Raw genomic sequence first — 13,663 nt, forward strand, 5'->3', positions numbered from 1 at the left:
TGGCAACCAATGGCAAACCACTCGCACCACCCAGGCTCTTTGAATAAAATTTATGTCACTAAATTGTACACTTAAAAGTGGTCGAAATGGGAAATGTTTCGTTAAATATATTTTACTGCAGTTAAAAAAAAAAAAAGAGCGAGTGTCCAGGACTCTTTCTGAGGAGGTGACAAGAAGGAATCAAAGTCTGAGGAAAAGGATTTCAAACAGAACAACGAAAGTAAAAGTCCCGAAGTGAGAAAGAGTTTGGAGTCTAAGAAATATGGAGCTGGGTGCAGGGTGTAGGAGTGTGGTGTGAGACGGGGCTGGAGAGTGGGCAGGGCCACATCACGCAGGGCCTGGACCGCGGCAAAGGTTTGGATTTTGTTCCAGTGCGGTGCGTGGGAAGCCACTGCAGACTTTAAGCAGGAGAGTGACATCATCTGATTTATGCTTTTAAAAGATCACTCTGGCAACTGTGCCCCTCCCTCTCGCTCACCACTGAATCCCCCCGGGGCCCAGACTGCCCCTGACCCATAGTGAGCGTTCCAAAAATATGTGTTGAATGAATGCACGCCCCTGGCTTCCTGTGTCACCTGGGTCGCTCCTCTCTCTGGACCTTAGTTTTCTCACCCGAAAGTGAGTCGTGGGGATTTCACGCCAGTGTGGGTGGATGGGAGTGGATGTGCAGCCCTGGAGAGCCGGGTCCGCACCCCAGAGAAGCCAGGGTCCTCCCTACCTGGGGAGGGCTCGGGCCAACGCCCGGCGGCCCCGCCCCACCTTGGACCGCGGTCCGAAGGATGCTGCAGCCCCGGGGGCGGGACCCGCAGGTTTTCGCCGGCGCCCCCCGCGCGGATTGGGTGCAGCCGTGACGGACACCACGCGATTGGTCAGCCCGGAAACAGGGGCGGGGCTTGGCTCCTGCAGCGGGGCAGAGGGGACGCGGTCAGAGCCCGGGAAGCTGCTGCGCGGGCGATGGCTGCGCCGAGCCCGGGGCCACGCGAGGTAGGTGCTGACCCGAAAGAGAAAGGAGAGGGAAGGGTTCGGGGGCAGGCGCCGGCCCACCCCATCCATAGCGGGGCGGACACTCCCCCTATCCGAACCAGGGAGGGGCCCTGCACTGGGTGAGGTCTAGGACACGCCCCATTGTGGGCCGCAGGTATCGAGGAGGGGCTCTGACAGGTAGCCCCCGATAACTTCCTCAATTTCCTCACTGGGAAAATGGAGATGGTAATAAAAGCCCCTCCCTTAGAGGGCTGTTAGGAGGTCGAGCTTGCAGACAGTGCTGGGCACGTGGTGGGTGACCACTACTACTAATGGGTCAGTTGGTATGAACTCAGCCTGGTGCTGACCCTCGGCTCTGAGCCTGGCCCACACTAGCAACTCAGCACAGACGAGTGGAATAGATGACTAAGCCACCAGCATCACAGCTCCTATTATCTAAGGTTCCCGTGCAAAGAGCTCAAACTCAACAGTAACAACAGTTGTAATACCTGCCTCGAAGGAGTTTTTAGAATCCCCATTTTACAGATGAGAAAATGAGGCACAGAAAGGTTAAATGACTTACCTAAGGTCATACAGCTGGTGAGAGGCCAGTCTTTGACTGCAGAACTCTACCTACTGATAATAATACTAATGGTAATAACCATCACTCTGTTTTGGGTTCTGACTGCATGCCAGGCACTGTGCAGCCCCTGGAAACACCTTATCAGTTTGGCACCAGCATTATCTGTATTTTACAGCTGAGGAGACTGAGGCAGACAGAGATGAGGGGAAGGCTCATGAGTAGTGGAGGTGGGATTCGAACCTGGGCTGTCCAAAGCCTGGGTCTTGCTTCCTGTACCTCCTTCCACCAGGTCCTGGCCTGCTCCCCAGAAGCTGGACGCAGAGCAGCTGCTGCCTCAAGCTCCAGCCGCCGTGGCCTCCTCTGGCGCTTGAGAGACAAGCAGTCACGTCTGGGCCTGTTTGAAATCAGCCCAGGCCATGAGCTGCACGGGTTAATGTGCATGATGCAGGCAGGGCTGTGGGCTGCCACCCAGGTCGCCATGGACCACCCACCCACGGTGAGTGAACAGTCTGCCCCATGCAACCCACAGCTCTGATGGATGCGCCGTCCTGCTAATACCACGGGGCTGAGGATCAGAGAGAGAGCTATTAAGAAGAGGGGACAGAGCCAGGTACATGTTGTTGTTGTTGTTAGGTGCTGTCAAATCGGTTTCAACTCACAGCCACCCTATGTACAACGGAATGAAACACTGCCGGTCTGCGCCATCCTGCGTACACGTAGAGAGGGGCATTCTGGGGTGGGAGTTCAGGCCAGGAAGCTGGAAATCTCAGAGTGTGTTTGGACTTGTGAAGAAACTCCTGACCCAGGTGGTTGCCATGTGACTCTAAGTGAGCCTCTGCCCCTTTCTGGGCCTCCTGTCTCCCTCTGTATAATGGGGGTGGGTTGTGTACTCCTTGGTCTCTGAGGCCCTCCCATCCCTACCAGGGTGTATGGTTAAGAAGGGACCCACCCCTACCCTGCCTGCTTCACCCCTCCTCCCTGGAGCTCAGGCTGGGGCCAGGCTGGCTCAGCAGAAAGTGTCACCCAAATGCAAGTTCAGCAGCTGAGCAGGCCTGGGTGAGTGTGTGTTGTCTATGTGTGTGTGCACAAGTACACAGCATGACTACATACCTGGCACAGGGACCTGGAGGTCCAGGGAGAGTGTGGGGACCACAGGGAGCCCTATAAACCTCATCACCTGTTGAAAAGCTTCCATAGCTCCCCAGTGCCCTTGGGATGGAATCCTGGCTCCTCAGCATAGGCTCAAGATTCTGCTAGTTGAGCTCAAGGGCCAACTGTCCAGCCTCACTCACACTCCATCCCTCTCTTACCCTCTTCAGCCATTAGAACCTTCCTCCCCTTCCTGGTGACCACCAACACTGTTCCTACTGGCATGAGCACCCTGCTCCCTTCTCTCTATCACTCTTCAGATTTCAGCTTAGAGGTCCCCCCAGCTTCAGCTTAGAAGCCTTCCCCAAGGAAGGCTTCTCTGACCCTACCCCTCCCAGGCAGGTCCCTTGGCTTCAGGGCCATATCCTTATACAGGGGTGGCATCTGGCTTTACTTGGCCAACTTGGTGTCTGGGGGTATGTGCTGGGTGAGACACATCCAGGCCCTGGAAAGACCAGCAGCCTGTCTGCCCATCTCAGGTACCCCCAGAGTGGACCTTTTTGCTGAAGTAATCAAATTGGAGGGAGGGAGTAAGGCCAGGTGCATGCTCGGCTGCTTCCTGTCTGGCCAGACCCTCGGAGGTCCTGGGGCAGGTAATTGTGGCCTGAGACTTGCCCCTCCATCCTTCCCTGCAGGGGCCGCCCAGCGAGGAGGATTTTTCAGAAGTCCTGACCCAGGTTCATGAGGTAAGAAGCCCAAGACTCTTGCGTGGAGGGGGCGTGTACCTGCCTTTCCCCTCTCTCCTTCTCAGTTTCCCCATCTATGCAGCTGGAGAGATGGCTTGCCTTAGGGTCTTGCAGGAAGGGTGTGGTCACCCTGACCCTCTGGACCAGGGCTACCTGCACACACCTGGCCCTTGTGGGTGCTCTTGTGGCTGCTCTCCCTCCCCCACAGGGCTTCGAGCTGGGCACCCTGGCGGGCCCGGCCTTCACCAGGCTGCGCCGCTCTCTAGGCCTGGCTGAGGAGGACTATCAGGCTGCTCTGGGCCCTGGCGGCCCCTACCTGCAGTTTCTCAGCACCTCCAAGAGCAAGGCCAGCTTCTTCCTGTCGTGAGCAGGCAGCAAGGGTGGCGGGCGGATGGCAGTTTTCTGAAGGGTGGGGGAAGACTCCTTGGGAAGAGAAACAGCATTACGGAGTCAGAGAGGGTCAAGGCCAGATGGAGGTCAGAAGGGAACTGGAGAGACTGAGGGCGAGGGGTCTAGGAGGAGGCGGTGGCAAGATAGATTCTCCCAGCCTTGGGCAGGAAGACAGACAGGTGGGAGGAGGTGCACGGTGGGGGCCGCTCCAGCTCGGCCTGGGCGGTGTCGCCTCCCTCCCGCCCCCTAGCCATGACCAGCGCTTTTTCCTGAAGACACAACGGCGCCAGGAAGTGCAGGCGCTGCTCGCCCACCTGCCCCGATACATGCGGCACCTGCAGCGGCACCCGCACTCGCTACTCGCACGGTTGCTAGGTACGGCCGGCCCGGGATCCGGAAACCCGGGACGAGGGTTGGGGGTCAGGAGAGGTTAAGGAGGGTAGGTAGCCAGGGAGTGGGGCAGTCCCGAGGCTAGAGACTGGCGGGATCAGAGCCGGGTCTGGTCTGCGGAGGACCGAGTTCGGTAGGGGGCGGGTCCTAGAAGGCGGAGTATCGGGGGAGGCGCGGTTGGTGTGTGGGGCCAGGCCTGAAGGAGGGGCCCCTGGAGGCGGGACGAATTTGGGGGAACGGGCGTGGTCTGGAGGGGGATCTGGGGGCGGACCCAGGACCCTCACAGAGGGAGGCTCCCTGAAGGCCCGATCTGGAGGCGGGGCCCGAAGGGAAGGGCTCGGAATAGGGCAGGATCTGTGGGCGGGCCAGGCCAGGAGGTGGGGCCCTGGAGGGCGAAGCGCCCTTGGGGAAAAGTCCTGATGCTCTTCGGACCCGGGCTGAGGGAGGGGTCTGGAGACTGGGTCTGGAAGGGCGGGCTTGCGATGGGGCAGTCCTCAAGGAGGCGTGGCTTGGAGCTGGCCCTGGGGAGGGGTGAACCAGGGATTGTGGGGTTTGGGACACTTCACCCGGCCCTCTCTCCTCCAGGAGTGCACAGCCTGCGAGTGGCGCAGGGGAAGAAGGTGGGTGAGGCCGAGGCGAGGGTCCGGGCCGGGGAGGGGGGCAGCTGGAGGATGAGATCCTGGCCTCCCTCACTCCCCACCCCGGCCCCCAGAAATACTTCATCATCATGCAGAGCGTCTTCTACCCGGCCGGCCGTATCTCCGAGAGGTGAGTCTCCGAAAAAGGTGAGTCTGGCGGGAACCCCGCCTACAGGGCACCGCCCCACTCTGGACGTGCCATCTGACGCACCCACACGCACTCGAGAGACGGCAAAACTGAGGCCCAAGGAGGGGAAGGGATGTTCTCACCGTTTCCTGGTGAATCAGATAAGGATGCCCATGGCAAGCATCTCTTGAACGCTCAGTATGCTAGGCACTGTTTAGCCATTTACATTCATTATCTCCTTTACTTCCGTAACAACTCTGAGTGAGATGTGTTGTGGTGGTAGTGGTGAGCCATCTACTATAAGAAAAGAGGAGAACTGCCCCGTAGGGTTTTTACCATCCCCATTTTATAGATGGGAAACTGAGGAAGAGGAGAGCCACACAGCTAATAAGCGAGGAAGTGGGGATTCGAATCCAGCCTGTCTTGACTGCACGTTGTCGGCTCTGTCTCCCAGCCCTGCCTCTGCCCACAACTTCCCCATTAGTGCCTGCCCCTCACCATCGGCTTCCCTCAAGCACTCCCGATGGATCCCTTGTGTCTGGGACACCCCCAAGGATGATAGGGTGCTGAAAGGCAGGGATAAAGCCTGGGCTGCCTTCCAAAGGCCTGTGTTTGAATCTCTGTTCTGCCCCTTAGTGGCTTGGGCAAGTCAGAGAAACCCTCTGAGCCTCAGTTTCTTCATGTCTAACATGGACTCAATAATAGAATGGGGTCGTGCTGAAGATTAGAACTGATGTATGTAACGGGTTTAGTGTATTTGTGAACAGTCACCCAGCAGAAGCTCTTGTTTATTATTTCCTTGTGAGGTTCCCTGTGTGTCTCAAAGTCTGTAGCTGAATTCCAACCCACACTCAGGTATGACATCAAGGGCTGCGAGGTGAGCCGCTGGGTGGAGCCAGCCCCCGAGGGCAGCTCTGTCGTCCTGGTGCTGAAGGACCTCAACTTTCAGGGCAAGACCATCGACCTGGGTGAGCCTTTAGAAGGGTGTTCCTTGCTCTGCCCTCTGCCCTAGTGGTCAAGAGCCTAGATTCTAGAGTCAGGAAGAACAGGGCTCTAATCCTAGTTCCATGACTTACTAGCTCGGCAACTGAGGCGGATTATAGATGAGTTTCTTCATCTGTGAAATGGGGACGATAATGACACCTGCCCTACTGGGGCAGATGCATGTGAAGCCCTCAGTACTGTGCCTGGCAAGTAATGGGCACTCAGGTGGGGGCATTGCTGCTCTGGCAGGGTCCCAGCGGAGCTGGTTCCTCCGCCAGATGGAACTGGACACCGCCTTCCTCCGGGAGCTCAATGTGCTGGATTACAGCCTCCTGATGGCCTTCCAGGGTCTCCACGAGGATGAGAGGGGCCTGGGCAGCAGTCTCGTCTTCCGCATGGCCAGGTGGGCCCCCCTGGGGGCAGAGGCAAGAATGAGGTGATGAGATCATGGGAAGGACAACTGGTGAGGTGGGGAGGGAGTGCCTTCCTTGTGTGGGGAACAGCATAGGCAAAGACTTGAAGGCTGGAAAGTGCAGAGCACTTGTGTGTACATGTGAGTCCGTGTGTGTGTGAACAGTGTTGAGCTGGAAAAGCCTGGCTGTTGAGGACAGTGGGCACAGGTGGGCCACAGCAGGAGACAGGACAAGAGAGGTTCAGTGGACAAGGATTTTGGTGCTGATTTGAAGAATCAGCCCACTTTTTAGCAGGGGATGTGGAGCCACTAGACCTTTTGGAACTTTAGAAAGAGCCCTTGTCCTTTAACACAGTCATGCCACTTCTAGGACCCCGAGGTTGTCACTGTGTTGTTCTCATCTTTGTAGTTTTAACTATCCCTCTTTTCAGGCTGACCACGAGCATCATTGAGATGGTGGGCCCATTCTCATTTTAGAGATGTGAAAACTGAGATTCAGAGATAGGAAGTGAAGTTGCTTATGTTATCACTCATGTTAGTATGTTACTTGGATTTCAGTTCTCCAAGGTCTGCCCTGGTGGTTGAACAGAATTACATAGGAGTTAAGGCAGACACTTTAAAGGAAAGAATCCCATTTATCAGGTGGGTGGACAAAAGAATTGAAAGGTGAGGTCCACTCACCCAGCTCTCCATCCGCACCCTACCCCAACCCCCTGAGGAAGACCTTGGGATGGGTGAGGCCTAGGTAGAATCTAGAATAATGGCTCCATGTAGCCTGGGACTGGGCTGGGCACTTTCTAGTGGGGTACTAGAATGCCATCCACAGGGGGCAGAACCAAGTCTGTCCATCCAAGCTAAGTCAGCTTCTTTCCTACCCTCTACCCTCAGGCTGGGGCTTAGGTCAGAGTCGTCATTTGACCTGTAGGCACTGATTCACACATGGTGGTTGTTAATATATTGGAACATATTGGTAAATAGCCACTGCTCTAGCCCCATCTCCGCCAGAGTTCCCAGCCCCTCGCTCAGAATCAACTCTGCCCCGTATCTGCCAGCAGCTAGCTGGTTAACACCTGCAGGGCAGACTACCAGGGTTCTGCCCCTCCTCTCAGGCCCTCAGATCACTGGGTTTTCATTGGTTGGTGCTTGGGAGGGTTTGTCTCTCATTGGCCTATTTTCCCCCAAGACCTGGGTAAAGACCTTGCCTTCAAGTCGATTCTGACTCACGGTGACCCCATGTGTTTGAGTAGAACTGCACTCCATAGGGTTTTCCATGGCTGTAATCTTACATGCACACACACACAAAAGTGCCTTGGTGATATGAACAGTTTGCGCTAGACTACTTACCTAAAGGCTGCAGCTTGAACCCACCCAGCAGTGCTACAGGAGGAAGGCCCAGCAGTCTGCTTCCATAAAGATTACCGCCAAGAAAATTCTGTGGAGAAATTCTACTTTGTAACTCATGGAGTCACCATGAATTGGAATCGACTCAACAGCAACGAATTATTCCTATGGAAGTAGATCGTCAGACAATTTTTCTGCAGCACTGCTGAGTGAATTAGAACCTCCAGCCTTTTGGTTAGTAGTCAAGTGCAACCCATTTGCACCACCCAAGTAGAGCAGGAATAAAGCCCCTCAGCCACTCACCACTGGAGGACAAGTTAGGGGATTTAACCTGCTTCCAGCTGGGCCTGGAGGTCTGGCCAAAGGCATCTTCTGATTTATGATATGTTTTGAGGCGAAAAGACATGAAACATCTACAGACTGGGGTTGGACTTTGTTTTTAAGGCTTCGGCTCTGCTACAGGGAGGGTTGGATGATCCTGAACAGAAGTTTAGGAAATACCCAAATAACCGACTTACTCAAACTCACCTGGCACATACGTGCAGACTACAGTCTCCATGACCCAAATGCTCTAGCTCAATTCTACCCAATAGAATATAATGTGAGCCACGCATGTAATTTCAAATTTTCTAGTAGCCTTCAGAAACCCTGGTGGAGTAGTGGTTAAGAGCTATGGCTGCTAACCAAAAGGTCAGCAGTTCAAATCCACCAGGTGCTCCTTGGTAAACCCAATGGGGCAGTTCTACCCTGTTGTCTAAGGTTGCTATGAGTCGGAATCAATTTGACAGCAGTGGGCTTAGTATCCTTATTTTCTAAAAGATAATGTTAATTTTAATAATATATTATTTAACCAACATAGCTGAAATTTTATCATTTCAACATGTAATCAATATAAAAATTTATGAGATATTCTACATTCTTTTTCCATACTATCTTTGAAATTCCGGTGTGTTTACACCGTACATCTCAGTAGGGACTCGCCACATTTCAAGTGCTCAATGGCGACATGTAACTAGTGGCACGCATTGCACAGTGAAGTTCTAGACCATCAGCCTCCAGTATCTGGTGTGTGAATGAGTGACTCAAAAGCAGGGTCAGCCCAGAGCGCAGCCCAGAGGCAGCCTGGCCAGGCTTACAATTGGTTGAGGCCACCTAGAGGAGGCGGCAGCTTCACCCTCTGGTCTGCCCCCAGGTCTGTGCAGGGGACACCGAGCCCGGAGGAGCTGAGAGCCCAGAATCGCCGGCTGCTGCCTGACGCCCCCAACGCCCTACACATACTAGACGGGCCTGAGCAACGCTATTTTCTGGGCCTCGTGGACCTTGCCACAGTCTACGGGCTCCGCAAGCGGCTGGAGCACCTGTGGAAGACGCTGCGCTACCCAGGACGGACCTTCTCCACCGTCAGCCCAACTCGCTACGCCCGTCGTCTCTGTCAGTGGGTAGAGGCGCACACTGAGTGACCAGAGCCTGGCCACACTCTCCCTATCTGGACAATGGGAGCAAGCCAGGAGCGCTGATTCCAGCCAGGGCGGGCAGCAGGGCTGGCTCCCCTTGCCTGCTGTCCCTCCCTCCTGATGGCCACCAGAGAGCAGCATCCCCTAACTAATACTATAACAACACCACCCCATTAGATGGTGATGCTGTGACAGGCATTGTGCCAAGAACTCCCCTACACTAGCTCATTTAATCCTCAAAAAATGCTATTATTATTCTCTTTTTACAGACCATGAAATGGAGGCTCGGGGCTGAAGAACCTGAGCAAGATCATTCAGCAATAAATGCTGGAGCCAGGACTTGAACCCAGCCAGGCCTTTTGAATTCAGGAGCCTGTATTCTTAACCACCAGCTCCCCAAACCCTGTCCTCATGCTCTGGGGAAGAGGGGAGGCCAGAGGCTCCAAACTCCTTGTCCAGATGGGGAAACTGAGGCCCAGAGACTTTAAGGGGCTTACCCGTGGATAAGCTGCAAGCCAACCAAGAACCCAGGCCTCCTGCCCCCCTGCCCCCCTGCCCCGGATCAATCCCCCCTATTGGATGGCTCACTTCACTCCAGCTCTAGGAATGCAGCGGGGAGAAGGTAGCGTAGTGGGGGTGGAGAGAGTCTTGGGGTTCTGGGGAGCGTTCTGTTAGAGTCCCCTTGATCTTAAGTGAGAGCTACTGGTCTCACCCTCCGATCTGCCCCAACTCTGTGCAGGGGACACTGAACCCAGAGGAGCTGGGAGCCTCACTTTTCTCATGTGTGAAATGGGGCAGGAGTTGGTGGTCAGACCAAGTGCCCTGGCCAACAGATATCACAGGGAGTATAAGCATGAAGTGCCTGCGAAGGCCCTGATTACTCATTTTCCCCTTCTCCAGGGAACTCCAGCCCAGCCTCTGACCCCATCTAGTCTGACCACACCCAAGCGGGCTCTTCCTCCAAAGCTGCTCTGAGGCCCGGCTGTGTGACCAGGGCAAGGTGCTAAACCTCTCTGTGCATCACTGTTCTAATCTGTAAAATGGAAAGGATGAAAACGAACCTCATTAGCTCATTAAATATATATTGAACACCTGTCACATGGCGGGCCCTCTGCAGGGCAATGCGACATGTTGTTGAACAAGATGGACAGACTCCACCTTCTCAGAACTCGTTATCTGGGGTGACAGTGACAAAAACAACCTGGCATGACAATGCCTCATGAAGCTTTGCTGGGTGGTGTTGGGGAAAGGGGCTCTCATCTGTAAACTGAGACCAGAAGAGTCAGACATCCCTGGGAGGGTTCCAGGTTGAGGGCAGAGCCAATGCCTGGGGTGAGAGAAAGCGTGGCATTGGAGAGAAAGAATTTCACTGCGGCCAGTGTGCAGAGTGGGAGGGGACAGTGTGGTGTGGGTGGGGGCTGTGTCAGCTGAGAGCTGCCCCCTCGCCCCGGACTGGACAATTCAGAAACTTGGGAAAGCCACTTAGTCATACCAAATGCTGCCATGCCATTGGCCTTGAGTTACCCCCAAAGAAAAATGGCTGATGGGTAAGGGGGCGGAGAGGGAAGGCTTATGCTGTAGGCTGCTGGGATTTCCTATTGTCTGGGTGACCTTGGGCAATTAACCTCTCTGAGCTGACACAACAAAAGGGAAAATTTCTTGTTCTGGCGCAGCAGGAAGTTGAAACACCAAGTGCATTAAGCTCATCACTCTGCGTGGTAGGTTCCATGGAAACTCAGGGGTGGCTGTGCCTCAAGGCAGGGACTTGGGTGGGGCCTCAGATGTCCCTGTGGTCTGGATTGGACAGGCTGAGTCAGAGCCCCAGAGTCCTGTTCTCATAGACGGGGATGACTCAGGCCTGTCTCCCCCCTTTGCCTCTCTAGCAGTGGGACTAGGCAGAGCCTGAGGCTAGAAAGGGAAATGACTTATCCAAGACCTCATGGGCATAGGACTTCTGACTTTCCTAAATCCTTCATTCAACAGACATTACCTAGCACCTTGTGTGTGCCAGGCACTGTGCAGGTTTTGGAGGTGCCCGTGAGAACATGTCTGGTCTGCTTTTTACCATGTGGAACTTAAGAGTCTAGTGGTGGGTGGATCATAAACAAGGAAACCAATGAATACGCAGGTTGACAAATGCAATGAAGAAAATAAATGGAGGATGTAGTGTTGGACAGGGTAGTTGGCAAGAGCCTCTTGAAGGAGATGACATTTGAGCTGACAGCTGAATGACGAGGAGCAAGACATGTGAGTAGAGCTGTCCAGGTAGAGGAAACAGAAAGAACAAAGGTCCTGGGGTGGGAATGAATTCCGTGTGCTTCAGAGGTCAGAAGGGCAGCCAAGATGGGTGGAAGGTGATGGAGAGGAAGGCAGGGCTCAGACTTTACAGGGCTTTGTATGCTGGAGTAAGAAGTGCAGGCTTTTTTTTTTTTTGTATTTTAGGTGAAATTTTACACAAGTTAGGTTTGCATTTAACATTTTATGCAAATTATTCCATGACATTGGTTACAATTTTCACAATGTCTCAGCATTCTCATTATTTCCATTTTGTTCTGTTTCCATTGATCTAGCTTCCCTTCCTCTCCTTGCCGTCTCATCTTTGCTTTTGGAAAAATGTTGACCATTTGGTCTCATATATTTGATTGTTTAAGGCAGCACATTACTCACTGGCAATATTGTTTATTTTATAGGCCAATCTATTATTTGGATTAAAAGGTGATCTCCAGGAGTGGCTTCAGTTCCAAATTCAAAGAAGAGCTTAGGGCAATAATCTTGTGAGTTCCTCTAGTCTCTGTCAGTCCAGTAGGTCTAGCCTTTTTCAGGAATTTGAGTTTTGTTCTACATTTTTCTCCCATTCTATCCAGGACTTTCTATCATATCTCTGGTTAGAATGGTCCATAGTGGTAGTCAAGCACCATCTAGTTCTTCTGGTCTCAGGTTAGAAAAGCTGTGGTTTGTGTGGGCTATTAGTCCTGTGGACTAGTTTCTTCTTTGAGTCTTTGGTTTCCTTCATTCTCTTTTGCTTGCTCCAGATGAGTAGAAGCCAATAGTTGTTGAAGTGTGGGCTTTGTCTGGGGCTGCAGGTCTTCCCACTCTCGGTTCTACTGTGGATGTATGATTGTCATCTGCTCTGGGAGACCAGGCCATTTTGGCATGCTCTTGTCTTCGAGTGACCCTAGCAAGGAAGGAGTTTTTTCTCTGGGAAAAGAATCGTCACCTTACCAGCCATTGTGGATGATGAATGAATCTGTTGTCCCCTTGGGGCTTAGCCTATAAGGAGAGAAATTTGAAGGATGAGAACTTGGATGAGGCTAGAGGGACCCTGGCTTGGGGACCCACTGTCTGTCTTGCCTTGTGTGAGTGATGAGTCACAGACAAAGCGTGAGCTTGGACCACTGCCTCTGAGGTGCACCAGGCTGGGGCTCAAAGGACGTGGAGGGTTTGTGTTCAAAGGAGGCCCCAGGAGCAAGTTTGCTGCAGCAGGGCCCCTCCCCTGCTTTGCACAGGGTGGGGAGAAGAGCGCAGCCTGGACACTGGGCTGGAGGGTTTGGCTTTGGACCTGGAGCAGGGGAGCCTTGGAAGGCTGCCGAGCCATGGATGGGTGCTCTAGCATTGTGCCCATACCTAAGCCTCTGCAAAAAAAAAAGGAAAATGGAGTTTGAAATGAGAGCGGGTGCAGATTAGGTGAGACTTGAATGGATGTAGCCTGGTTTCCCAGGCCAGGGCCCTGCAGAGGGAGGTGGGTGTGGCAGGGGTAGTTGGATGAGCTTCTCTGGTCCATACAGCATTCTGTTAAAAAAACCTTTTAGGTGGGGTATGTGCTCCCCACTTCACCATCGGACCCACCCCTCCCTATTGCCCTACATCTATGCTTTTCAATTCTTTCTGCTACCAGCCTGGTCCCTGAAGGCACTGAGTTTGAGATCCCTGAGGGACCCTGTCTGAGCCTTCGAATGGGACACATTTCAGCATTTGCCAGGGCCCTGGTCTGGACCGGTGTGGATTTTGTGGACACTCTGGCAAACGGCCTTTGGGAGGTGAAAGCAGGTAGTAAGAGCCCTGACCAGGGTTTGAATCCGGACTGCCACAAGCTGCTCCTCCTATGGGGCAGATGCTATTATTATGCCCACTTAAAAAACAAAAAGAAACGTCCTCCACTTGGTTTCTACTCACAGCGACCCTGGAGACGGCAGCCTCTGGGCTGCTGTGTGTGACAGAGCAGACCTGCCCCACAGGCTTCTCTTGGCTGTAATCATGGGAGCAGATCAGCAGGCCTTTCTTCTGCACCACTACTGCGTGGGTTTGAACTGCTGACCTTGAAGTCAGTAGTCGAAGGCGAACCTTTTAGGCCACCCAGGGACCTTGCCTAATGCCAAGCCACTGCTTGATTTCTCTACCCAGCCCCCGATTTCTGAGATGGAGAAACTCAAGTACTGATGGCCTGACAGCTACTGGGCCGCGGCCCCAACACCTTCCAACACTTTCCTCCGCTGTCCCCCAGGGAGAAATAGCGGAAGGCCAAAAACAGGGAGGTGCTGGAGCACCC

At 53.8% G+C, this 13,663-nt stretch overlaps 1 protein-coding gene across 1 annotated transcript; it reads left to right on the forward strand.

Moving 5' to 3' along the window:
* Window positions 1-921: 921 nt before the first annotated feature.
* PIP5KL1 (phosphatidylinositol-4-phosphate 5-kinase like 1) lies at window positions 922-13,659 on the forward strand. The gene is made up of 9 exons (XM_064291387.1): window positions 922-2,042; window positions 3,331-3,381; window positions 3,590-3,744; window positions 4,022-4,146; window positions 4,747-4,781; window positions 4,874-4,929; window positions 5,782-5,894; window positions 6,160-6,313; window positions 8,856-13,659. The coding sequence occupies exons 1-9, from the start codon at window positions 1,653-1,655 to the stop codon at window positions 9,121-9,123; spliced, it is 1,347 nt and encodes a 448-aa protein (XP_064147457.1). The 5' UTR covers window positions 922-1,652; the 3' UTR covers window positions 9,124-13,659.
* Window positions 13,660-13,663: the final 4 nt, after the last annotated feature.

Source organism: Loxodonta africana, chromosome 9, assembly GCF_030014295.1.
Source record: "Loxodonta africana isolate mLoxAfr1 chromosome 9, mLoxAfr1.hap2, whole genome shotgun sequence".
Lineage (NCBI taxonomy): Eukaryota > Metazoa > Chordata > Mammalia > Proboscidea > Elephantidae > Loxodonta > Loxodonta africana.

What these genes read in the sequence shown, in the direction of transcription:
- PIP5KL1 (XM_064291387.1), top strand. Translation starts at nt 1,653, where the DNA reads ATGCCAGGCACTGTGCAGCCCCTGGAAACACCTTATCAGTTTGGCACC. An exon ending in AAGGCCAGCTTCTTCCTGTC is followed by an intron (nt 3,745 to 4,021) that starts GTGAGCAGGCAG and finishes CCCGCCCCCTAG; the next exon opens with CCATGACCAGCGCTTTTTCC. An exon ending in GGGCAAGACCATCGACCTGG is followed by an intron (nt 5,895 to 6,159) that starts GTGAGCCTTTAG and finishes CTGCTCTGGCAG; the next exon opens with GGTCCCAGCGGAGCTGGTTC.